At 42.3% G+C, this 26,933-nt stretch overlaps 2 protein-coding genes across 4 annotated transcripts in view; one reads left to right on the plus strand and one right to left on the minus strand.

The window, feature by feature from the left end:
* The window catches only part of TRIM24 (tripartite motif containing 24), a 42,819-nt gene extending 26,622 nt beyond the window's left edge, over nucleotides 1-16,197 (plus strand). Inside the window, exons 9-19 of one of the 2 annotated variants that reach the window (XM_081023977.1) lie at nucleotides 670-941; nucleotides 1,407-1,571; nucleotides 3,241-3,420; nucleotides 5,530-5,665; nucleotides 6,399-6,459; nucleotides 6,875-7,043; nucleotides 7,418-7,710; nucleotides 11,904-12,039; nucleotides 13,084-13,158; nucleotides 14,641-14,790; nucleotides 15,461-16,197. In XM_081023977.1, the coding sequence (XP_080880103.1) occupies nucleotides 670-941; nucleotides 1,407-1,571; nucleotides 3,241-3,420; nucleotides 5,530-5,665; nucleotides 6,399-6,459; nucleotides 6,875-7,043; nucleotides 7,418-7,710; nucleotides 11,904-12,039; nucleotides 13,084-13,158; nucleotides 14,641-14,790; nucleotides 15,461-15,670 (1,847 nt within the window). In that variant the 3' untranslated portion in view covers nucleotides 15,671-16,197. Of the gene's footprint in view, nucleotides 1-669; nucleotides 942-1,403; nucleotides 1,572-3,240; nucleotides 3,421-5,529; nucleotides 5,666-6,398; nucleotides 6,460-6,874; nucleotides 7,044-7,417; nucleotides 7,711-11,903; nucleotides 12,040-13,083; nucleotides 13,159-14,640; nucleotides 14,791-15,460 lie in introns of both variants that reach the window. The other variant, XM_081023976.1, reaches the window with a different exon arrangement.
* Nucleotides 16,198-17,992: 1,795 nt separating this feature from the next.
* The window catches only part of SVOPL (SVOP like), a 29,984-nt gene continuing 21,043 nt past the window's right edge, over nucleotides 17,993-26,933 (minus strand). For both annotated transcript variants that reach the window (XM_081024051.1, XM_081024052.1), the window contains 4 exons: nucleotides 23,259-23,340; nucleotides 22,010-22,099; nucleotides 20,970-21,083; nucleotides 17,993-18,176 (listed from right to left, as the gene is read on the minus strand). In XM_081024051.1, coding sequence (XP_080880177.1) covers nucleotides 18,165-18,176; nucleotides 20,970-21,083; nucleotides 22,010-22,099; nucleotides 23,259-23,340 — 298 coding nt within the window. In that variant the 3' untranslated portion in view covers nucleotides 17,993-18,164. The remainder of the gene's footprint in view (nucleotides 18,177-20,969; nucleotides 21,084-22,009; nucleotides 22,100-23,258; nucleotides 23,341-26,933) is intronic.

Below are 26,933 nucleotides of genomic sequence, written 5' to 3' on the forward strand. Positions count from 1 at the left end.
AAATCATTGTGTCCTGCCACTTTCAGGGGCATTAATGCCAACTTTTTCAACTTGCACAGCATATTTCTAGCACTTCCAGGCAACTATTACGTGTAAAGAGAGAGAAAATGTTTAAAGTTGGCCCTATGGTAACCTTGTAAATATTTTTAATGTCTTTTTAAATGTAATTCATTCTGATTTTTTGAAAGAAAAAGATCTATACATTAAATGCTAAAGTGGGAAGGAGGAGACTTTGTTGTGATCAAATAAGAAAAGGACACAGACTGAATTTAGGCTGATCCATTAATCCCTACATGGAAGTGACATCCTGTAGGAAATTTGCCATGATGAAGTGGCCATCAGTGTCTTGGAATGAGTTATAGAATTGTTGAGTTGGAAGGGACCCTGAGGGTTATGTAGTCCAACCCCCTGCATTGCTAGGTTAAGAGGATGACCGATAAGTACATACTTATCAGCTCGTAAATATCTGACCATTATCTGACTACATTTGTGTTGGTCTAGGCAGCTAAATAAAAGTGTATGTGAACAACTTAGCTCCAGAGTTAACAGAAGGGTTTTTAGTTTAGATATTTGGCAATGACACGTGCCAGAAAGGTTAATGTGGCAGAGGGCATTGCCTAATGGTAGACAGTAAATCCTTAACTTGTAAATATAATTATTTTTATCCAGGTTCTCTGGTAATTGAAGATAATGAGACCCCACCACACATGCCTAAAAGCCCTGTGATGGAACCAAACATACAGCCACAAAGTGGCTTACCTTCAAATCAACTATCCAAGTTCCCAACACAGATCAGTTTAGCTCAACTGCGACTTCAGCACATGCAGCAGCAGGTCCTCGCTCAGAGGCAGCAGGCTCAACGGAGGGCAGGTCCTGTGGGGCTCCCAAATCCTAGAATTGCAGGGCCCATGTACCAGACTCCACCACCACCACCTCCTCAGGTAAATTAGGGCAAGTCCAGAGTAGAAGACCCTTAGCCATTTGTATTTTGTTCAAAAGGAAAACTGAAGTCAGCAGGGCAACCTCTAAAGACAGTTAATATGAACTTTATGCATTTCACAGAATTATAGTAACACCATATTGTATGACCACCAGTGTATGTTTTACCTGTCCAAGAGTTCAGTCCCCTCTGTAGATTTCCTAAATGCTTACAGACATCTTAAGGAGATCTCTTGTCATATTGCTGTGTAGCTTTCCCTGTTCAAGCAGATTGTGAAACTGTTAGTTACCAGGCTACATAGCTTTATGTTGAGGGTGAATCCCACAGTACTCTAAACTGTTACTGCTCATTTTTTGTGAAAATATGAGAATGGATTTCTCTTAACTTACAGAAAACTAAGAACATTGTTTTATCTTCCCAGCAGCCAACTTAAACAACTAAGAACTTTGTTTTATCTTTCTAGCAGCCACCTCCACGTTTGGTTAACTTTCAGAATCACAGCCTCAAACCCAATGGCTCTGTTCCTCCAGCTCAGCCAATGAGGTTTCCTCAAAATCAGAATATACCACAGTCAGCTGTACGGCCCAATCCACTGCAGATGGCATTTTTGGCACAGCAAGCTATTAAACAGGTAAAATGTTTTTATTGTTGAACACCCTGCCTCCAAAAGACTTAACTGGAGTACAGTAACTTAAAAGGAGCAACGAAGAGGTTATGGCAGAACCCTAGAAAGGATATATTGACCACATGGAGTCCTGCTCTAACAAGTTTTTTAAGTATTTTGCAGACAAAATTGCTCATATCCACTCTGATCTTGACACCACTGTTGAAGAAGTTCCTATGAAGGCATCTGAAGCACCTTGTAGTCTAGTTACTTGGAATGATTTTCAGTTGTTGCAGCCTCATAAAATCATAGAATTGTAGAGTTGGAAGGGACCATGATGTAGACAAGGTTTTTGACCCTTGCCCTTCTTGGGTAATTATGTTTAGCCAAAGGAGATTGACAAGACCAGTCCAGAAGGTGATAAATGCATCTTTGAAAGAGCGAATTATGTGAACTGCCTTCAAGCAGGAGACAGTGTTGTGACCACTCTTTAAGAAACCTTGTATTGCGATCTAGAGCGTGTGTGTGTCTTGCTTTGGGCAATCAGGACCTATTAGGGATACTGCTGGATTACTGCCTGCCTCACTCCCTGCTCCACAGTCTCTCTGCCTGAGCTAGGAAGCTGAAGAAACACACCCACACACTAAGTTGTTGGTGTTGGAGGACATGCTGAGGCCACTCATTCTGAGGTGGCTTGGAACTTTGTGGCCTCCATGACAACTGTGGGGCTGTCCCAACATGTCATCAGACCAACACTTGTGGTTGATCACAATCTGAATCTGGTCTTCTCAACCGGGCAGGAAGAGAGTGATCTTTTTAAGGTGGATAATATTAATGCCAGTTCCTTGTAATGGTCAAATCATTTCCTGCTGAGATTTAGACTTTTAGCAGCTTCTCCCCTCCACAAAGATGGGGGACCTATTAGAATGGCTTGCCTTTGAAGGCTGGTGGAACCAATTGGCTTCCAAAAGACTGGGAGATTTTGCTATTGATATGACTGGCACTCCTCTTGAAGCCATGGCTGATCTGTGCAACATGCAGGTTTTAGAAGTAAGTAAATAAGAGCTACTTTGCTGTCCATAACAATCTCTCTGAGTGAAAAATACTTCCAGCTGTGTCTAATGTATCTGTTTTAACTACAGAGCAGAGCAGGGAGAGATTAGGGCTCCTCAAAAAAAAAGAGGTGTTATTGGAAAGGAGACACACCTTTAATAATGCTATTTAACTTTTCATGTAAAAGTAAAAACTGTAGAGAATACACATTGCAATGACACGTTGTCTTCCAACTTGCAATTGAATGGCAGCACCCACTGTCATGGGACTATTGACCACTACTATAACTCTGTGCTAAGCACAGTTCTACAACTTTAGTCTGTCAACAAGATATATGTATCTGTTCCCCTTTTCAAAGGTTAACATAGCTCGAGAGAAGTTGGTGCCTGAGTGTAAACCACAGTTAACTAAAACCTGAGTGTTCACTGTAACTTGGCAACCAATAATTTCATTCAACTGAAAGCAGCTTGGAACATTTTTTTTCTGTTAACATCTAATTTTGCAAAATCACCTCACACCACCAAGGTACTGCAAATATTATAACAAAGCGATATAAAGGCAGATTAACCCAGTGCACTGCAGTTTTATTATTGGTGTATATGATAAACTATTATTTCCTTAATACAGTTGTTGTTCTTTGTAGTGGCAAATCAACAGTGGACATGCTTCAGCTGCTCCCTCAAATGCCAGCAGTACAACATCCACTCCCTCCAGTCCTACCATTAATAGTGCTGCTGGATATGATGGGAAAACACCTGTTACACCTATGATTGATTTGTCCTCAACAATGGGTGGCTCCTATACACTGCCTTCTCTTCCTGATGTAAGATGGATATTGCGCTATGTTTTGTATCTCGACTTCTTGAAAGCTTTATTACTTTCATGTGTTGAATTGGCAGATGGGGAATGTGACAGCTTACACAGAAAACAGTCTAGTCCACAAATCAGTAGTATGTCATATTCCACCCGTTTATATAGAAGTAACTGGGGCTTATGTTAGTATGATTTTGCCTGTTTGCCCTTATTTTATTTTGGTGCTAAGAGCAGAGCTAAGAGCCTATATTTTATGTGGTTATAGTCTAGACTTTGTCATATGTACAAACACTCAAAAAAGAATTCTTTGGGAAATTCTGACATCAAGCCACTTTGTAGTTACTTCTTCATCTGATAGATATATTAAAGAAAAGCCCTGACATGATTGTCTTTCCTAACTCCATAAAATTGGTTCTTGCCTAGAGTTATTCCCTTAGCAGAACATGCACCCCTCTGCCAAGTTATCCGTGGGCTGTCCATACACATTCCCTCCCAGTAGAGCTATGGGGCTAGCCAGCTTGCCTGGATGATTTGTAGGCTGAGCGCTTGTAAAGGTCTGGCAGTGGTTGTGAAATCAAACAGCTATATTCAGTGTTGAGCACTGTATGTAGCCTAGTTAAGAAGCCTATTTATAATATATATATGCAGGTCCTGATGGAGATGGATTGAGGATTAAATCTGTAAATTAAAATTTAAACCTTCTGTCCCATGTGTGTGGGAGAAATATGAGAGGAAACAGGCCATGAAGCTCTTTTTTAGCAATTAAAAAACACTTGGAGGAGGAATTAATTAGTACTGAAGGATGTGTCTTTCCTCCAATCCTAATGAACTACCCAGAAAAGACATTTTGAGATGCAAAGAGGACAGAGCTCTTAACAGGTTAAAGTATTGGTGGGGAACTTGTGGTCCCTGATCGAATTTCTTGCAGCAGATTTCCCCAAGGGAATGCATCTCTCAACAGCAAAATAGGATTTCTTTCCCCAGCTTAAAGCAAACGGTGGGGGCAAGCATCCTTTGAGCCTAATTCCCCCCCAACCCACTGCTCCCAATGGCCATTCAACAGAGGCAAGATTTGCACCTACACAGCCCTTTGTGTCTTCTCATATTTTGAAGATTTTTCCCCTTTAAAAAAATTAAACCAATACTGTCAGGGGTTCAGGAGCAGAGGCAAGGGCAAGGGAGGAAACAGAGAGCGAGGGAGAGGAGGCAGAAGAAAAGATGAGTGATGACGACGACCCGAGATCTCCGAGTCTTTCCAGTGAATCAGAAGATTCACAGAAAGGAGCACCAGTGGCCAGGGCAAGGGGGGAGCCTAGGGGGACACCCCAGGAAGATAGAGCCAGAGGGGACTCAGAGGGGAGCAGTTGGAAATCAGGACCAGCGTCACCGCCAGAGAGCAGGGAAGAGGAAGGGCGCCAGGGATCAAGCGCTGGCAGCTCACAACAGGGGGGAGGGCACGAGTCAGGAGTGGCCACACCTCCATCGGGGAGCGAAGAAACGGTCAGACGGAAGGTGGAAGGTTGGGCGCGCGTGACAAGTTCAAATGCACAGGAAGGTGGCGCAGTAGGCAGCCCGGAAAGGGAGCCAGGTCCTAAAGCCCGCCGAAAGGAGGGAGAAGAGTCAGGGGGGTCAGCGTCAGCGTCAGAGGAATCCCGGAAGGAAGAGACCCCGGGGGGCAGAGGGACCCAGAGAAGAACAGTCAGGCGGAAAAGGTGGAGCAGGGCTAGGATATTAAGTTGGTGTACAAGGGGCGGAGACTCAGATGGAGCTTCGCCGATCTAACCATGAGACGTAGAGTTGCACGCAGCAGCTTGAGAATGGAAACTGTAACTCAATAAAGACTTTTATTTAATGATCGCTGGCTAGCGTGATCCTCTGTGAGCTAGGATCTGGAAGCAGCTCTGACAAATACTTTTCTGCATTCCTAGTTTTCCCCAGGTATGCAAACACCCTTGCTGGTCACCTGAGGGCCACCCCCTTTACTCTTGGAGGGAATTTTAGTTGGATTATATGTATGCTGCATTTGTTTGTTTTACCTGTTGCAGTCTTGGAATTAGTGAGTAATGAAAAGTGGTGGCATTGAGCCTCTCTGGCCTAACTATCTCTTAATTGTTTTAAGATTGACTGTGCAGGAAGCATTTCACTGGAAAGCATTGGGAGGAGAGAGGGGATTGATGAGCAGAGCCAACCCAAACCTCCTTCACGCAAAACTGTCCAGTCCCCAAATTCATCAGTGCCATCTCCAGGCCTTTCAGGTATGGCTATTATTTATTAATAAACTCCTAATATTCTGATAAAATGGATTACTGTTGGTGGGTTATTCTCTTGTCCCAAAATTGATTAATCACCGGCTCTAGATAGATTTGTATTTCCCCTAAATGAGCAGGTATGTAGGCTGGCAGTGCCCTTGATCCAGTGCTATCACTGAAGGCCCAGGTAGCTTTAGTTTCCTAGATTAAGAGAGCCTGACAAGAGTCATTCACACTCTGATAACTATTGGTGCTTAGAGTTAACACTCTTAGAAGCTGAGCAGAACACTGAATCCCTGTTGAAAGAGCACATTTCAGCCTGGATGTAATCACACTGACTCATTGAATTGAGGAAAATATGAAAGCTACATTTCTTGCAAGAAGTACGTGCTTGATAGGAAAGATCCTAGTTCTAATTAACTAAGGTGGAGATGCAATGAATCACGCTTGCTCTTTCATCCCTCAAGCCATGAATGTGGCCTTGAGATAAAATATTTCTCATCCCTATTCAGGGATGTCCCCATGCACCTTCTTATCTGTAGCACAGGGGCTCTGGGCACTTATTTTTGCTGTTCATAATTTATTTCCCTTGATTTCTTCTGCAGTATTGGGGCAGTGGAGTGGAAATCAAAATAATGCTTAACTTAAGCTTACATCTTAAGATCATGTGATCAACTTAATGGAAGTTTTTAATTCTATATAAAATAAGTTTTTTGACAATATATTTTTTTTAATTCAGGTGCGGTTGTCCATCCTCCAATTCGTTCACCCAGTGCCTCTAGTGTTGGAAGTCGAGGCAGGTAAGCAAAAATAATAGGCTCTGAAAAAACTTGTCAGTGTGAATTATCCAATTAAAATGTTTTTATCTGGCAATACAGAAATCTAAGAAAATGAAGATGGGTGCTGGTTATCATATTTGTTTCTTGCATCTTGCAGATGAATGTTAGTTCCATCCCTTTTTTGTAGTTGAACTTGATGGAGAGGAATATTTTTGTTTTTTGTTAATGTGGTAACTATTCACTTAAAGCACTTGATTTTTTGTGTTGTCATGGTTGAAGCACAAACTTTGAATGATCAAATGTGGAAAAAATACCACAGACTGGTTCATACAATGATGTAGCACCCTCTTCAAATTATCTAGAACATGTCACAATAGTCTTGTTTTAGTCTTGCTTGATCTTTTATACTCTTCCCCACTACTTCTTCCTTTTACAGCTCTGGCTCTTCTAGCAGACCATCAGGTGCAGATTCAACCCAGCGAGTCCCTGTGGTCATGTTGGAGCCTATCAGAATAAAACAAGAGTCTGGTGTGCCAAGTGAACACTATGATTTCCCTGTTGTAATAGTGAAGCAAGAAACAGATGAAGAATCCCGGAAGCAAAATGTAATCAAAGTTATAAAAATAGTCTCTAAATTTGGGAGGGTAATTATTAAGTTGGCTGAGTTGTTACTGTTCTACTCAGGATTTATATTATGCTAGAATACAAAGGAAAACTTCTACGTTCTTCATGCTGATCTGGGAAATCATAGAGCACTCATGCTGTCTACTCTTTCGCACTCAAGAACTAAATGTTCAGGGGTTTTTTAAAATGCTGGAAGCTCTTTCTAAAGCCATAAATTTATCCAGTTATAGTAGTTGATGCAATTAGCTAGACCCTTACTGCAGAAGAGGCGTGACTGTGTGCATTTTTATACACACATGTATATAACAATTTTACATTCTTTTCAGGCTGCATACTTTTTTCTTTTTCCCTACAGACTAGGTTTCCAGGAAATTTACTTACCTCAATGTTGTTGAATAACAATCGCAATCGCTCATCTGAAGCAACCGTCTTGAGAACAGAAGCACCAGACAGTACAGGTGACCAACCATCCAATGGCAAGGCAGCATGGATAGGGACACCTCATGTTGGAGAAAGCAGGAAAGATGATGACCCCAATGAGGACTGGTGTGCAGTGTGTCAGAACGGAGGAGAGCTTTTGTGTTGTGATAAATGTCCTAAAGTGTTCCACCTTACTTGTCATGTTCCCACACTCAGGAATTTTCCAAGGTAAAATCAACTAGACTATAAAACATTAGCTCAGACCTTCATTCTTTTTTATATATACAGTCATTTTCTAATTTTAAAGCTAATCAGGAGCCATCAGTAGTTCAGATTGTGGATGTGTGAAACGACATACCCGTTACAGTTGTGGTGCCACAGTTTTGCATTGTGATTCCTAAAAAAGTGCTCCATTGTTCCATTCTCCATTCTTGTTCGCATTTATTTAGTCTGAGGAGTGCTATTGATCTAGTACTGCATTTGTTCTGTGTTATTGTTTGTCATGTTTGAAATATTTTTTGTGGTATGTTATACAACTTCAGCTATTTTAACAGAAACATTATTTTGAAAATGTAAACTTGAGATATATCTATCTATCTTATCTACCGTATTTTTCGTTCCATAGGACGCTCCGTCCCATAGGACGCACCTACTTTTTTGGGGGGAAATAAAGGGGAAAAAAATTTCCTTTATTTCCCCCCCAAAACCAGGTCGGGGAACAGTGGGATGGCGGCGCTGCGCCTCCCCGTTGTCCCCCGAGCTTGTGGGGCTGGCCGATGTCTGCCCCGCGTGAGGGGCGCTCTGCTTCAGGGCGCCCCATGAGCCGGGCGGCAGGCTGCAGACACCTGTGCGAAGCACGGGGCGTCCTCCGGAGGGCGCCCCGTGCTCCGCGCTGCAGGCTGCTGCCCGCAAGCCTTGCGCTCCCGGGGCAGATCCCCCGGGTGGCAAGGCTTGCCGACACGTGCACGAAGCACGGGGCGTCCTCCGGAGGGCGCCCCGTGCTCTGCGCTGCAGGCTGCCGCCCGCAAGCCTTGCGCTCCCGGGGGAAGATCCCCCAGGTGCGCAAGGCTTGCGGACACCTGCGCGAAGCACGGGGTGTCCTCCGGAGGGCGCCCCGTGCTCCGCGCTGCAGGCTGCCGCCCGCAAGCCGTGCGCGCCCGGGGGGGATCTCCCCCCGGGTGCGCAAGGCTTGCGGACACCTGCGCGAAGCACGGGGCGTCCTCCGGAGGGCGCCCCGTGCTCCGCGCTGCAGGCTGCCGCCTGCAAGCCTTGCGCTCCCGGGGCAGATCCCCCGGGTGGCAAGGCTTGCCGACACCTGCGCGAAGCACGGGGCGTCCTCCGGAGGGCGCTCCGCGCTGCAGGCTGCCGCCTGCAAGCCTTGCGCTCCCGGGGGAAGATCCCCCAGGTGCGCAAGGCTTGCGGACACCTGCACGAAGCACGGGGTGTCCTCCGGAGGGCGCCCCGTGCTCCGCGCTGCAGGCTGCCGCCCGCAAGCCGTGCGCGCCCGGGGGGGATCTCCCCCCGGGTGCGCAAGGCTTGCGGACACCTGCGCGAAGCACGGGGCGTCCTCCGGAGGGCGCCCCATGCTCTGTGCTGCAGGCTGCCGCCCGCAAGCCTTGCGCTCCCGGGGCAGATCCCCCGGGTGGCAAGGCTTGCCGACACCTGCGCGAAGCACGGGGCGTCCTCCGGAGGGCGCCCCGTGCTCCGCACTGCAGGCTGCCGCCCGCAAGCCTTGCGCTCCCGGGGGGAGATCGCCCGGGTGCGCAAGGCTTGCCGACACCTGCGCGAAGCACGGGACGTCCTCCGGAGGGCGCCCCGTGCTCCGCGCTGCAGACTGCTGCCCGCAAGCCTTGCGTGCCCGGGGGAACTCCCCCCGGGTGCGCAAGGCTTGCAGATAGCTTCCTGGAGCCTGGAGAGCGAGAGGTGTCGGTGCGCACCGACGCCTCTCGCTCTCCAGGCTTCAGCGAAAGCCTGCATTCGCCCCATAGGACGCACACACATTTCCCCTTCATTTTTGGAGGGGAAAAAGTGCGTCCTATAGAGCGAAAAATACGTATCTATTAAATTTGTATATCACCCTTCATCCGAAGATCTCAGAGCCACTTCTGGGCTCAGATAGCCTCTCCTACAACTGCATATGCAAACACACAGAATTTGCAGTTGAAATGAAATGCACATCTTATTCTGATATAGTACCATTGCAAGATGATTTTACCTAATTAAGAAGCAGGAAGGAGCACTCCTTCCTGTTTTCTAAGCTATTAAGAGCCTTCAAAGGAGAAATATGTATTTTTCTATGGTAAATAAAGGCAAAATTACGTTTTTCAGGAGCGCTGTTGTAGGAGAAAAGTTCTCTGAATATATGCATGTACGTGTGTCTGCTTCTCTGTGCATACATATATGTGTTACCACCTGTGGCATGCTAACTCAGATCAAAATAAGTTAGTCACCCAGTTACAGAGTATAATGTATCCAAATATGAAAGGCTGAGGGAGACATTTTGCACACTGAGAAAATGCTTTTGGAGAGAAATTTCTGTTTTCTCCAGTGGTTGTGATCTGCCCAATGCTTCTAATTGTAGGGGTCTCTTCTGTTTTGCTGTTAATCAAGAACAGCACAATATTAAGGGCAGTGCTTAACCTTCCCCATTTACTTCCCTGTTTTTAAACCACAATATGCCTGTGATTTGTAATGCATAATAGACTTTCTATTGCTTCCTTTGACAATGGCAGCAGTTTTAGTACTTACTGGTGTAGCACCCTGCTTGTGGTTAACGCTTAGCTGGAATGAAATATTCAACGCAGCAATAGAGAAATTAAAATAATAATTTATTTGTCAGACAAATAAATGATAGGCACAGTGGTATATGGTTAACAAAGCTCTGCCCCCCTCCAGCCCTGATGGCCAGCACTTATATTTCCTCAGCCCAGCCCCCTTGCTCCTCCTTTGGCTGCCTCTGTCCAATCAGCCTGGTTGAAATTCCTATTGGCTGTTTGCTAGAACCAATCATAAAAGATACACCCATTTCCTATTACCTTTTATGGGAGACAAAGAGCTATATTTCCTTCTATCCATAAATGGCAGACAAGTAGCCATATATCTTACATTTGCCTTGACAAGGCACCTTAATTACCAGATCACCTTTTGCCCCTGTTGCGCCTGCATTCCAAAACAAATGGCTAAAACAAATGGCTCATGGTATTAAATTCTATCTAAACAGAGATCTTGGGTTCACATTCTCACACACCATCAATGAAATAAGAATCTAACATAAGAATCTAACATTTCTTACTTTCTAAATCCTTTGCATAATTACATTAAGCCAACAAATCTCATACATAACATAGATAGCTTTTTAGAAGAAAAGGCCTTTGCAAAGTAAAAAGGAACTCAGTAAAAACAGCTTCAAAAGAAGCCTCTTCAGTTTACACCCCCCTTTCCCAGCCAGCTGCTTTTCCCATTAGCTCTTCCCAAAATTTATTGCCCTTTAACTCTCTCAGTATACCTTAAACCTTAGGAAAATATGGCTAGAGTCTGATGGGAGGCACATGGTACTATTTTCTGTTAAACAATAAATCTTACTATTTACCAACTCTTAATTAGTGTTTTTGCAGCTTGATTGTATTCTGTAATATGTAGGGTCAGTGTAACATTTGCTCCCAGTCTGTAATTCCCTTTTACAACTTTGAGAAACTTGTCTCCTGCTACTGCTATAAATCGGGGGGGTGGGGGGGCTTGTTCAGGAGAGCAGGATGATAAACAACTGCCAAAGTACTTAGCCAGCTGGTTTCTGCCCGGCATGAAACATACAAACATTTGCAAATATATCTTTAAGCTCATTTTAAAATACAGGCCTTGATCAGATGCCTCATTGGCAGCTAACATTTCATCCACGCTTTTTCTAAGGTACTGATGAGAAGACAGTTTTAGCAAGGGCCACTTTGTTGAAGCCAGTGGGGAATGGCAAGCCACATTCCTTCGATCTTCAGAGAAGCCTCCCAGCAAGTTCCTCCCACCAATGTAGCACTTTGCTTTTGGTGAGAAGGGAGAACAATAGATTCAAAAGAATGTTGCATAGCCGTGGCCTGCATGCTTATAATTCTGAGAAGAAGGAAGCAAGTCTGAGAGGAGAGAAATAGGAGGCACCGTGAAGACAATAATTTTAATAGAGCAAGCCTCACACATCCTTCTAAGTCCCTTAAGTGTTCATATGCACCCTTAGATTTTCTTTCTGATAATGAGATGACAAATGGTTCTTGGGTGAAGAAATTCAAAAATTGCAGAAGGCAAGGCCTATCTTTTATCAGTTGACTTCATCTCAGCCTCAGTATTTTCTAAAACTCATTATAGATAGCAGATAAGAGTTTGCTTAGAAACATTCAGAACATGGATTGATGCCTGTTTGTCTTCTCTTTGTTTAGCGGAGAATGGATTTGTACATTCTGCCGCGATTTGTTCAAGCCAGAAATGGAATATGATTGTGATGGCCCAAGTCATGTGACTGAAGAAAAAAGAAAACTGGAAGGCAATATGGGATTGCCACCTATGGATCAGAGGGTGAGAGTATAGTCATTGAAATGAATTGTGCATTGTGAATACACCTTGAAAAATGCCACGGTAGTAATAAAATTATTATACCCCTGTAATTTCTTAGTAAGTAGTGAGAACTTGAGAATATGTCCTAAATACATCTTACACCTGGGTTCTGCTCTGGTCATGGCCTTTTCGATACCAGAAGTTTGTAGTATCTCACTGAACACATATTAACACTTCACTCTTGCAAACAGGAAGGTGTGGACAAATGAGACCCATGATGCTTCTTCTTGAGTTTAAACCTCACTTGAAATCAGAGCAGTTTGAACCTCAGGCAGGTTTTTACTCCTGAGTTTCCTTTACTTCGAAAGTGGTTTGAAGATCAAGTGTGTGTCAGGTGTGGAGTATTTGAGTTGTCATGCCCACATTTTCTTTGTAATTTTAGGAAGCACGCTAATTAATTAGCAGAACTATTCTTTGAGGTATATGTAGTAGCATGAACAAATAGCCTCACTAAGCATGAACAGATGAGCCTGCATGTATTCAGAGGAAAAATCACAGCCCTCCTGTCCTGCTATACTATGCAGTGCTAAGATATGGTTTGACTTAATGTACCAACCCGAAGCTCATATCTTACCTCCCCTAGGGACAAATCATGAGCTGTAGCCAAGTTTGTTCTTGGCTTTCCACTTGTGGTTTCTCTGTGGAAGACAAACCATGATCCTGTTTTTCAGACATAATGCTAAGTCAAACCATGGATTCACTCTGGATAACACAGAAGCAACAGGACCAGGGGAAGAGTGAAGCCACCACAATTTTTCCTCTTGAGTTCCTGCAAACTGTGTGCAGTCCATTTTGTCAGTACATCTTGAAAATTATGTACTAGTGGCAAAAAAAGGCCACTGAAGGAAAAGTTGACTAGGAGGGTGGGAATGGATCTCACAATGTCTGAATTTCAGCACTGTCTTCTGTAGCCTCAGAAAAATGCAGTTTCTACTGTGTGGCTGTTCTAGCTCTTCAAGGTGGTACTCTGTGTAACTGAAATCATTTATCTTTTCTATTGTGCAGAAGTGTGAAAGATTACTACTGTACCTTTACTGCCACGAAATGAGCCTTGCTTTTCAAGATCCAGTTCCTCCCACGGTATGATGGTCATTTTATTTGCCACTAACATTCTGTGAGGATTGTGTTGGCATTCATTACTGGTCAGATATTATATTCATGCTTCAATGCAGTATATAATTTCAACAGAGAGAGATGAAATGCTGATGTAAAAGCAGCATGCCATTTGAGTCTCATATCTGAGTACAGTTGTTAACTGGCAATTTTTATTGAAGTACATTTATTAATGCAGTAGTTCAGTTTCTGATCTTCTTGCAGCTTTTTATTAGTTACTGCATGTCATTGAAGTAAATGCTACCAAGAGCCATCCATTATGTGTTTTACTATGCAGTGTGTTTAGAGATACATAACTTTGCATAAGCAGTGTAATAAAAGGGAAAAGAGAACACCCCTTTCCAAAAATGTAGGGTGGAACCTTTTCTAGACTTTATTTTTCTGCAGAAAAATTTCCATTTCCAAAGTTAATTAGTAACAATGAATGAATGCCATCTGTAAATACTGTGGGTTGTATCTAATGCTAATCATGTGCGTAATTGCATTTACACATCATAACTTTAACCCTCCTCCCGAAAAAATCTCCCAATCCTTCGCATCTGATTTTGAGGGCATGCCAGGAGCTTGAGGGGAATAGGAGAGGGAGACAAAATTCTGTTGCATGCACAGATGTGTGTGTGGAACTCCAGCATTTGTAACAGCCCAGTAGTAGGCGGGCTTGGCAGTTTCAAAATGTTTAGATTAGTTTACACAATAAAAATGAAACACTCCATAGACACTTTCCACTTACTTTGAAGTTCCTATGCAATATGAACTAGAGCAGGTTGTCCTGTGTAAATAGGAGCCATTATCCATATGCTGTCATTGGCTCAGTTGCAACAGCAAATTGATCAAAAGATAAACCACCTTGTTCTGAGGCAGGTATTAGGAGTGTGCTAGAGCGATACATAGCATTGTACATCCTGTGGTGGGCCCAAAATAGAGATAATAAAAGATTGAGACCCAGCTCTCTGACATTTCTCCTGGTATAGGGGATGTGTTTGTGTTTTGCTGTGATTTTACAGAGATAGCCTGCAATGTGCTGCTAAATACAGTTTCTGTGGAAACTTATTTCCAGTTAGCTTATCTAGATTTTCATGTATCTGAAGAAGTGTGCATGCACACGAAAGCTTATACCAAGAACTAACTTAGTTGGTCTTTAAGGTGCTACAGGAAGGAATTTTTTTATTTCGACTAGATTTTCATTATGACACTATCTTAAATAGCAAATTGAATCTAAGAATTTGTGTATGTTAGATGAATAATATGCCTTTTAGAGACATTGCAATAACTGCTGTTTACAGTATATATATTCCTTCCAATTATTTTCAATAAGATAGAAAGATTGCTCTCTCCATTCATAGCAGGAGTCATTTGCTTAAGATCTGCACAGTAGATGTTCACTTTCCCAGATAATGCCAAAGAAGTATGCTAATGTATTACTGAGAAGATTCATCTATTCCTTTCTAGGTGCCTGACTACTACAAAATAATTAAGAAGCCAATGGACTTGTCAACCATCAAAAATAGATTGCAACTGCATCATCCATTGTACACAAAACCAGAAGATGTTGTAGCTGATTTCAGACTGATCTTTCAAAACTGTGCTGAATTTAATGAGGTCAGAAAATACTGTAGTGTGTGTGTGTGTGTGTGTGTGTGTGTGTGTGTGTTTCTAGGAAGCTACCATTGTTACCAGAGTCTAACTGTGGATTCTATAATAGTTTGCAGAGTCACATAGCTGGTAATTTATATGCAGAATATAATTATAGGTCCCTTTCTTTAGCAGTGTCTGGCCTGCATTGGAGTTGAGATATGATATTAGGTGACAGTTGAATCATATAAATTTCCTTACACATTGAACAGTACAGAATATTTGCATGGGGGAGAGAAATGAGGACTACTCAGCAGAAGTAATATTGTACTCTGAGATAAGGTTGTTAGATCTCTCTCCAGCTGCTGTAAGTCACTGTGTGTGAACAAACTCTCTCTTAGCCAAGAAGTGATAGAAAATACCAAAGCGCTAACTAAGGTGCTAACATATCGTTGCATACTAGTTTTATACTACAAATGCTACTGTCAACTGTATCACAGTCATATCATATTTTGATTTGTTAAAGTGTTGATTGAGTCCACGAATTTTAGTTTGAGTAAGATGAATTTTATTCAACTAAAATTATTAGTAGTGTTCGTGTGTTCAAGTTGATTTACTTTGGCATCTGACTTACCCATTTTTTTTTTATATGGGACTGCAAATATAAAACCTATGATATGTTGACTTTCCCCAACAGCCTGATTCAGAAGTGGCTGATGCTGGCATGAAACTGGAAGCTTATTTTGAGGAACTGCTGAAGAACCTTTTTCCAGAAAGAAAATTCCCTGCCCAGCCTTATTGCCGTGCTGATAGAGATAGTCCCAACTCAACAGATGACTCTGATGACGACTTTGTACAGCCACGGAAAAAACGTCTCAAATGGGAAGAACGCCAGTTTGTAAAATGAACAGGATATAGGCACTGCTAAAGATTTTTTTTTTCATAAATATTTATCAACATTCATTTTTGGGAGGGCATTTTATGAGCACGTTGACATCTACAATTGTGGACATTCACTGGGAGTCCTACCTTGGTACAAATTTGCCAAGAAGTGAGGCATGTAGGAGACATTAGAAAAATTCTATAAAATTTACCCTTGGTTTTTAGAATTCATTCTGCCACCACTCTAAAGTGACAACTGTTCAAATCTTTTATTTAGAAAAGATTTGTAAAAATTAAACTAAAGTTAGAAACAAATTTAATGTGTAGATTTCAGGAAAATATGATCTTACCAGAAATTAATTTACCAACGGCATGTGGCTGGCCATAATTTCAGTTCTTTGTACTGTACATAACTGTTAGCCACTGAGAAGAGAAAAGCACATGCTCAGATATTGGCCTAGGATACAATGGAATTGTCGTTGCCCGCAGAGAGCTACTTGTGCTTTGAAATGTAAGGAGTGGGGAGATGAATTAAAGTACTTTGAAAATGGACATTTGAGTGTCTTGCTGTGCTCATATGGAGAGAAATTTTATACAATTGGTTGTAATTTCCTGCTGGCCAGCATTGCATGTATTTCTAAACTTTAATCTAGCAATGGAAGTATTAAGGTTGACTTTCATCTTTATAGTTTATCCTATTTTACACCTACCGAGAGAGCTAGAAGGAAACCTCCCTCTGCTGCTTTTATTAGAATGTGTGGTCTACTGCCATAAGCTGGTTTGGAATTTTTCATTAGAAACACACTGATTTACTCATTAACGTATACTGTGTGATGCTTTCCTGAATGATTACAAAGAGGAAGATCATGTCTTTAAATTTATCCTCACTTCAAATTTTGAGTGTGCCATCAAAATCAACATTGAAATGGGAACTTTTCATGTGAACTAATGACAAATGTAAACTGCACTTGCACAATATGAAATTACTTTTAAATGCCATGAGGAAATTCCATGGAATAATTTTTATTCTAGACAAAACTTGGCCCTATTCCTGATAACAGGGATGACAGCATCTGGTTTAGCTTCCACCACAATTCCCTTCATTCATCCTTTTAACTTAATTTGGCCTAAATAAGTGAATGACCACTATTCACTTTCAGAGGTCAGGGGAGTAAACTCACCCATTTGACACTACTGGAGGTGCCAAGCTCTCATGAGAGGGAGCCTGCAGAGGAATTCAATGTGTGGCAGTGTAGTAAGATTCTTCCCTCCACTTCAGTTCCCCAACTGCTAAAGAAGGATAAGATTACAGATAAGTTAAATGGATCATTTGCATTTGTCTTCACAACGGAAGATACAGAACAGATCCCAGTGCCTGAACTAATCTTTGCAGGAGGTAAGTCTGAGCAACAGAAGGTTGCTGGTGATACTAAATTGTTCATTTTTGTTAAAACAAAAGATATTATGAAGAGCTCTTAAAAAGATCTCTCCAAGCTGAGTGAACAGGTGGTAAAATGGCAAATGCAGTTCAAGAAAAGTGCAAAGTGATGCACGTTGGGGCAAAATTTTCACATATATGTTCATGGGGTGTGAACTGGTGGCAATTAGCCAGGAACAAGACCTTGGGGGTGCAATAGACAGTTCAATGAAGTTTTTGTCCCACTATGAGGCAGCTGTGAAAAAGTAAAATCCCATGCGAGGATCACTTGGAGAGGAATTGAAAACTGTTGATATAATGCCATTCTACAAATCTCTTATGTGGCTACATTTGGAATGCTGTGTACAATTCTGGTTGCCTCACCTCAAAAAGGATGTACTGTAGAGTTGGAAAAGGTTCAGAAAAGGGCAATCAAAATGATCAAAGGCATGAAGCAATTCCCCTATATAGTATGTTGGACTTTTTAGTATTTTAAAAAAGGCAAGTAAGAGGTGACACAATAGAAATTTATAAAATCATGCATGGCATGGAGAAACAGAAGTTTTTCTCCCTCTCTCGAAACACTAGGACTCATGAATGTCCAGTGAAGCTGAACATTTGAAGATTGAAGACAGATAAAAGGAAGTATTCCTTCATGCTGTGCAAAAACTCTGGGACTCACTTTCTACAGGAGGTAGTAACGGCTACCAACATCTGCACACATAGAGCGCCAACACCTACCTGAGGAACAGAAAAATTATTTTAAAGTGTTTACGTATCTGCCATCAGTGGGCTTATACAGCATGTTCTGCCATATGCATATAGTGACTTGAATGAATGGGGGACAAGACATTTGCACACATTACAGAGCCTTCTCAAGCCTGGATATAGCATGATGTTGGGCACTTTTTTAAAAAAAACCACACAGGGTACAGTTCCATTTATTTGTGCAGAAGTTTATTAAAATGTTGTAAAGACAAGAAACGCCTTTTTTTTGGAAATGCGGGTGGAGAAAATCTCAGTAGCTCTTCTGAGGAATATGCTCAAATGCATTAAATGCAACAGAGCCCTCTTGGGGTTTTACTCTTTCTAGTGGTCACCTTCATTTCCTTTGCTAAAAAGATAAAAACAGGTGTTAAGAATAACAGGTTTCCATGACTTACCTATGCAAGAATTAAGTGGTGTCAGCTTTGCAATCAGGATTAAATGCTTCTAATTTTTTTAGTCCAATGCCCACTCAGCCACCATGTAGCAGCAGATACATCTATCTTAACTTGCTTCCTTGGACAAATGTCCCAGTGCAGCAACCACTGACCTACAGGAGCTTGGCACCCGGGTTCCCTCCAGCCTTTTTGTTTGAGGGATTTTTTCCATTCCACTGCAATCTACATACACAGAAACATTCCCATTGGGTGGCATTCCCTTAAATGGTTGCCTGTAGCAAGTGTTCCATGTGATATGGCCCCCCAACCTATATGTTGGTTCCACAGTTGTTAAATCACATTGCCGTTTCATGAAGTCTTTGTCGATGAATGATTACATATGTGTAGGCCACCCTTGGAGCCTTTTTCTGCCAAAGAGCAAGGGGGAAATGCCATAAAATAATTATACTGTTGCCAAAGCATCTCTCTCGTTTACAACCTAAGTAGCATTTTTTTGTATATAAAAGAAGCAACATATATTTCTGTGTATCTGTTGTGACGTGGGCTGTTTTAATTTTGTAGAAGGAAACATAACAAGTCAATAGCTTTCCTGAAGCCACCCATACAATTAATGAATCAATGCAAATTACACAAGATCTTCGGTTGAACCCATTGGCTTCTAATGCCACACCTCTCTCCCAGGTGTAAAGAGCTGGTGTTTCAAAGTGGATAAGCTGGAGACGGCTAGCCAGAAATTGATCCAACTACAGTGGTACCTTGGTTTTCTAACAATCCATTATGGAAGTCCGAGTTCTGAAATGTTCAAAAACTGAAAACAGGAGCTTCAATATGGAAAACTCAAAACGGAAGCCACGTTTCCTGTTCGACTTCTCTGAGGCGTGTTCAAAATTGAGGCATTTACTTCCGGGTTTTTGGGATTTGAGTTCCAAAATGTTCGACTACGAAGGTGTTCGAAAACCGAGGTACCACTGTACATGGATAATGGCCTCTCTTTTCTGCTGAGATTCTGCCTCTGTATTTATTAGCTTGGGTGCACATCTGCTTTGAAATGCGGCTTGCCCAGGTCTGTAGAACCTGGTGGTTCTACAACCACCAAACAATCTCCAAATATTGTTTAATTGTTTATTAAATTTTCTTTTCTCTTCATTGCTGCTGCATACCAAGCCAATTGCAGATGAATTAAAGCTTCGAAGGTTGTGCAAGAGACAATTTGCCGCTGGTAACAGAGGGTAGCATGTAGAGGCCTAAATGAGATCTAAGTGGTACGTAAGGAATGAATTACCCTAATTGAAAGCGTGGTTTTTATTCGCAGTGTTAAGTTATTATAAATTGGTGGGAGGTGTTTTCTGGGTCACTGGGTTAATTATATGTCATTCCTTCTTATAACAAATTAGTGTGGCCTGGTGCCTGTCAGCTTAGTGTAATAGCCACCCACAAACAAGGTAGGGCTTTTTTGTGTACTTGTTGGACTCCTTATGACATATTTTTTTAAGGGCATGATTTTTTTATTAAGAAAAAGCATGTGAAGAATATGAAAAGAAACTGCACACACAATCCTAAGCCATCCAAGGATGTCAGTGACTTCAACAGCCTACACAGTGTTGGGGGGGGGGGCAGGAGAAGAAAAGGGAAACAGTAAGAAGAAATTTGTCAGTTGAGTGCCTAAGAACTTATATGGTGTCCTGGACACAGAATGAGGCACAAGATGATAATCACTTGTAGGGCTAAAAAATCCCTCCCTGCACTGTACTGAGGTTTTAGAAGAGGAGAGGAAAAGAGAGACCTTTTCTCATTGCCAACCTCCAAAAACCCTGATGTAGCAACAATACCCTTGAATTTGAGGTTGGCAGGCATCTCCAAAGCCAAGATTCAGGAAAGGGTGAAAGGTGTCTTTCTCTGTCTCTTCCAGGAGCATTCTTGTATAGTATATATCATTTTGCTGCAGGCCCCACTCAATGATTTTAATTGTCCCAATAACTCAGATAGTTTGCTGGTAATTATTATTAATTATAAACATACAGAATATTTCTAGACTGTCTTTCATTACTGTGTTTCATTAAACAATTACAGGGCAGTATACAGCAAGTATACAGTCTTTAAATATAAGAAGGCATGCTATGCTACAGAAACAAACAATCAGTCACCAATACTCCTAAATATCATAAATAGCTTCACTGCCTTGGTTCCTCCCAAAGGCCTGAATTATTATTCTTGAATGACACAAATTGGAGCTCATCAGGCTTGCAAGCTGTAATTTGGAAATCCCACTGGCCCCAGTCTGAATTGGGGCAGTTAATGGTGTGCACCTACGTCAATATATCCAAGCAGTTAGTCTCTTAACTAGCTCCCTTTGCAAATAGATTAGACTGAGTCAGTTGTAATTATACAACCCAAGCCCCCTTTGACTTATGATACAAATAATCACTCCTATTTTGGGGTCTTCAAGTTCCTTCAGGTAGGCATATGGATGGCATAAAGGTTATCATTTGCGACAGTGGACTGGAGGACATTCAGTTAACAGGACGTGGGAGGAGTCATTCTGCTAAGCAAACGTCCTCTAGTCCACTCTTCAAACAGAAATTCACGGTATGACCAATTTCCATTGCTCCTGATGTGGAGAGGCCTCCTATGAGATTTGTTTGTTTTTCATAATGGGGTGAAGTTCAAAGGAAGCTGCCGCGGTGGCCTTCAGCAGTGCAGGAGCCTGCTTCTGACCTTACACTACAGAAGATGGGTTTACCAACCTGAAGCGCTCTCCCTTTGGTCTCAATGGGCAGAGTGAAAGCAGAGACAGCACACACGATACAAACAGAAGCGAAAAGGCAAAGTGCTCCCAAGAAAGAAGCATTCATGAGCACCTGCAAAGAAACAATGTATTAGTGCAACGCTGCCATGCAACTTGGTCAAACGCTTTTTTTTTTATTTAAGCCCATAGGATTTCCTTTCTAGCTTTCTCAAAGTTCAAAGTTTAGCATGTTGGCCAACAATTCAGTGCACAAGCCTTTAAGAAGAGCCATGAAGCCTATCCAGTCCATCATCCACGTCTCACACTGGCCAGCCAGATTCCTGCAGGAAGCCCACAAACAGCACTTGGCTGCAACAGTACTCTTCCCATTTGAAATTTTCAACAACTGGTACCTGGAGGCATACCTTTTCAGGCTTTAATCTAGGATTATTTTAACATATAATATATGGTGATAGATGGTGTTGCAACATGTAGTTGTTGGGAATACAATAGTTGGGAATACAATAGTACTACTCTAGCTTAGGGCCCCTCTAGACATAATTTTTTAATTGCATATCCATGATGATTTGTGCTTGTGATGCTATCAGGGGGGTCATACATGATTCCTCTTTAAATACTGTTTGTGTGGCAAAGGTTTCAGGGCGGCTATACTACTTCATTTGCAATCAATGCACATCTCGTTACTTGTAACTTTTTATATTAAGAATGTTCTGGTTTGTTTTCTGCCCCACTTTTGTTGCACCATAGCCCTTCCAGGCAGGGTAGCATTGGAAAAGCATCACAGAACAACTAATAATGCAGGATAAACACACTGCTATTGCGTCAAGAACTTATTGGGGAATACACCTGCACTAAAACAGCAGTCTGGAGGTGCCCTTTGAAGATCCTCCAAAAGCAAGAATAGCTTGACAAAGGTCAACATTAGCTTTGGTATCATCCTCTGATTTAAAAATGTGGATGAGAATACACATGAATTCAGGTCAGAAACCAAAGAATCGAAACAATATATTTAAGTAACTTTATTGAAAGTCATCTTACCTGGGCTATAAAAGGTGCCACCATAGCACCAATACGACATACAGAACCACTAGTGCCAAGGCCAACAGCTCTCATGATAGTTGGATAAACCTATAATACAGTAATATATAATTCAAGATCAGATCTATACTATAGACTGAAGGAAAGAGAAACTGGGAAACTGTCAACCAAGCATCTATTGTGGGTCCCAGAGTTTAGGTGGCCAGAGATGGTATCTGCAGAGATGGTATCTGCAGAAGATTCTAGTGACAATCTTGTAAAAGATTCTGCTTTAAAAAATGTTATTTGGCAGAATCCAGTCAAAAATAAGGCTTTTTTTTTTAAAGCCCCATTAATTTAAATGTGAAAATACAATACGCTTAATTTTTGTGCCCATTTAGTTTACAAAGACTAATAATGAAAGCAATGAAAGCAAAACGTTGCTGTTTGGAAATATAAAAATGTTGAATTTTTCTTGGTTATTGTTTTGTTACTTGGACATTTCAACTATTTTTTTGGACAGCAAAAAATGATAAAATATCCAACTTCAGGTTTCCAGACGTTGAAAGAGGTTTTTTTGCCTTAAAACCCCCCACAAAAAACTAATGTCAAAATCAGCCTCAGCTATTCACTTCTGGACTTCAGATATACATGAGAACAGGTGACTCAAAGTGGAAGATTATAAATTATTCCATACTTATCTAACACAGCTTTTCTTATGTCAGCCTGTGAAGAACAGAGTAGCATTTACTACCAAGCAAGAGTTGATCTGAGGTGGTTCTTCTGTTGCACACCAACTTTTATGAGCTGCTAAATCATTTAGGTTTGTTCATGTATGCAATATAAGCATACAATGCTCTGTTAAATCACAAAAAGGAGTGGTACTGTAGGTAATGTGTGGATAAGACTATCCCTCATTGGTAAGCATGGCGCTGTTTGTTCAAGCACCACCGCCTTTACTCATTAAGAGAGGAAGTATCATTTAGTCCTGCTCAGGCATATCAGCACCATCCAAATCCCAAGAATTGAACAGAAATATTTTTAGCTGTGCACTGCCTGCTTGCTCCTTCCAGCTACCCAGCTAAGGCTTCAACCCCATACTCACTTAGTGTGGGAGTCTCATTGGATTAAATGATACTTACTTCTGAGTAAATATGCACTGAGCTGAATTGTCAATCTACATTTCCCATTTATTATGGAAAGCTATGATGAGAGACCTCTGTTGTGTGTTCCTCCCCTTCCACAATTCACGGGTTCAAAAGCATCTCACCTCCGCTGTGTAAATGTAGATGGTGTTGAAATTTGCAGAGACCAAGGCACGCAACATGAAGAGAAAACCAATGAGGCCCGAGCTGGTTAGAAAAGGAAGAAAGAGGATGCATGGGGAAATTCACATCATTATCCAGCATTTGATTTGAGGTCCTTGATTGTACGTCGTACCAAGAATTCCATAAAGGGGGATTTTATATGAATAACTTCAAAAGTGGTGACCCTTTTCAAAGACAGCACACAGGAGAGGATGGATGCTTGGAGCAACTGTGTGCGGGCACCCTTAGAAGAAGCAGAGCCACTTAGACTCTCCCACGGCAATTAATGGTAGTTGTGGTGCCCAGAAAGTCTGTTTGTGCCTGGATGAGAGCTGGGAAGGAATGGAGAGAGAATGGGAAGGATCCCTCTGAAATGCTTTAAAAAGATTGGAAGCCTTTTTGTGGTTCTAGACTGCTCCAAGGGAACCCTGACATTTCCTGTTGCTTTTTGTGCATTTTCAGATTCAGAGATGAATTCAGGGATGAAAAGCCTACAGCTCTCTCGATGTCGCTGGAGCTGAAATTACATCAGTCTCAGCATGGCTGGTTATCAGGGATGATGGGAGTTGCAGTCCAACAGCACCTGGAGACGCCCCACAACTTCTCTGTTTTAATATGATCTAAGCTGCCTGTGGCGCTTTTAAATGGAAGGTTGGTATATAAATAGTTTATATCAGGCTTCCTCAGACTCGGCCCTCCAGATGTTTTAAGACTACAATTCCCAACATCCCTGACCACTGGTCCTGCTAGCTCGGGATCATGGGAGTTGTAGGCCCAAAACATCTGGAGGGCCAAGTTTGAGGAAGCCTGGTTTAAATAAATAAATATGTAGCTTGCAGTCTTATCCAATCTTAGCTAATCACACACATCCCTGGCCATATACTACTAGAATGTGTGATCAAGGGTCTCAATAAAATAACTGGGTTCAATTAGATGCCTTATAATGAGTCAGAACATTTGTCTATTGCTCGGTATTGCCTACACAAGGCTCTACTACAGGGACTGGCAATGGCTGTTTTGAGACAGGATCCTCTCCCAGCTCTACCTAGGGTGCTGGGAATTGAAGCCATGAACCTACAGCATACAAAACGGATGTTCTTCTCTGAGCAATGGCCTTTTACCCTATCAACATAAATGTGGCATCTTCTCAGGAGTTTCCAGAAGAGACATTCTGTCCTCACCTAGAGTTTATTGTTCTTTTTACAAAAATGTTAAAACAAAAATAATACGCGGAATCCTGCTGTAAAAGCGGCAAGAGCTATATCTAACAATGCTATCCTGAAAAATCCTGGTTACATAAAAAAACAAACAAACCTTGGAAAGGGCTTCCTAAAAGAACAAACGCTTGGCACCACCCTAATTTCCTGGCGGAGTGCATTCCAATGTGCTCACCGTGTGCCTAAACTCTAGAACAAAGACCTGGATGTTCCAAGCGCCAATGCAATACGACTGGTTTGAATGAGCCAAGTCACAAGAGACGCATACATTTGCAGACAGCGCATAAAACAAAACAAAAAAAGATATTCTAGCAGATGGGCATTTGCTGCTGCCCTGGCCCCTCCACCAAATATGACCTATCCTGCATCCCAAATCATTCCCAGAACTCCTAGCATATAATGTATGGGGTGTTAGGGGAGGGGTAGTAGATACTGCATGGGCTGAAGAGTTTCAGGGCGGTAAAGCTTTGATGTCAGCTATGGTTTTCCCAGTAGTGATGTATGGAAGTGAGAGCTGGACCATAAAGAAGGCTGATCGCCAAAGAATCGATGCTTTTGAATGATGGTGCTGGAGGAAACTCTTGAGAGTCCCATGGACTGCAAGAAGATCAAACCTATCCATTCTTAAGGAAATCAGCCCTGAGTGCTCACTGGAAGGACAGATCCTGAAGCTGAGGCTCCAATACTTTGGCCACCTCATGAGAAGAGAAGACTCCCTGGAAAAGACCCTGATGTTGGGAAAGATGGAGGGCACAAGGAGAAGGGGACAACAGAGGACGAGATGGTTGGACAGTGTTCTCGAAGCTACCAGCATGAGTTTGACCAAAGTGCAGGAGGCTGTGGAAGACAGAAGTGCCTGGCGTGCTCTGGTCCATGGGGTCACGAAGAGTCAGACACAACTAAACAACAACAACAACAACAAAAGCTTTGATGCCCAATGCAATTACTCAACCCTCTCCTTAGAAGAAGCAGAAAACCAGTATATAGCTATATATCTCCAGCTCTAGCTCTGCATATATATAGATATAGATACCTGACTCATCTGCACCACTGAAGCAGCATAATTCATTTTTGTGTGTGACATATTCTCTCTCTCTCTCTCTCTCTCTCTCTCTCTCTCTCTCTCTCTCTCATAATAACACGGAGGTTTATTGCAAGCTTATGTAAGTCTAGCAATTAACCAAGATTAAAGTCTTGGTATTACTCAGCTGGTACACTTTGTTCACCCTGGCATCCTCAAACATCCTCTACTGGCACAAACACCATTCATTGCCAGGAGCTGCACGCTGAAGCAAAACTGGTTTGAAGTTCACGCTGCTTCGTCACATAATTTTTACATTAGAGTGGCCATATTGACTCAGCCCATAGTTTAGGCTCACTGCCTAGAGTAAACAGAGAAGCTATAAGCTTACTAGACATTGCATGTAAAGGTACCCCTGACTGTTAGGGTCCAGTCGCGGACGACTCTGGGGTTGCGGCGCTCATCTCGCTCTATAGGCCGAGGGAGCTGGTGTACAGCTTCTGGGTCATGTGGCCAGCATGACTAAGCCGCTGCTGGCAAACCAGAGCAGCGCACGGAAACGCCGTTTACCTTCCCGCCGGAGTGGTACCTATTTATCTACTTGCACTTTGACGTGCTTTCGAACTGCTAGCTTGGCAGGAGCAGGGACTGAACAACGGGAGCTCACCCCGTTGCGGGGATTCGAACTACCAACCTTCTGATCAGCAAGCTCTAGGCTCTGTGGTTTAGACCACAGCACCACCCGTGTCCCCCCGCCTTTGCTTTGGGAACTGTAATGTATATTTATTAAAAGGCAAAACTGGACGTTATCTGGCAAATGAAAGTTTCCAAACCATCTTTTGTTGAGCTAATGGAGGTGCAAGAGGCCTTTACTATAAAGGCTTGCCCACTTTTGAGCATTATTTGAACATGACCGGAGGTGTCCACACCTGCACTCATTTCTATATACGTGGCAACTTTGGTCCTTTCTGGTCATACCACCAGGCCTTCTCCCTACCTTAGTTTCTTCCCCACAGGTAAGGAAGGAGAAATTCAGTGGAAGAGAAGGAGAAATGTGATGTCAATCAAGTAATGTGTACAAAAATGTGTTTATTGGGATTAAATGTGCTTTAAAGTAAAGTGCATATAATTGATGAAAACAACAGACAAAAGTGCTTGCAAAGCTATGTCTGTTGGGAGAAATGTGCACTCAAAAGCTGGTGAATTTTCATGAGCAGTTGTTTTTAATCACAATCCGATATAGAGATGTGCAGAGAACCAAACTGAAGAAAAAATGAGAAGCTGAGAGAAACAAAGATTGACAGATAGGCCCATTGCTAGTTATAGGGAAAGGCTGTGGGAAGGAGGGGTTCTTAACCTCTTCCAAATGTGCTGGTTTTCCTAAGCAAATGTCCCCCAAG

This window comes from Podarcis pityusensis (assembly GCF_964106645.2).
Source record: "Podarcis pityusensis genome assembly, chromosome: 10".
NCBI lineage: Eukaryota > Metazoa > Chordata > Lepidosauria > Squamata > Lacertidae > Podarcis > Podarcis pityusensis.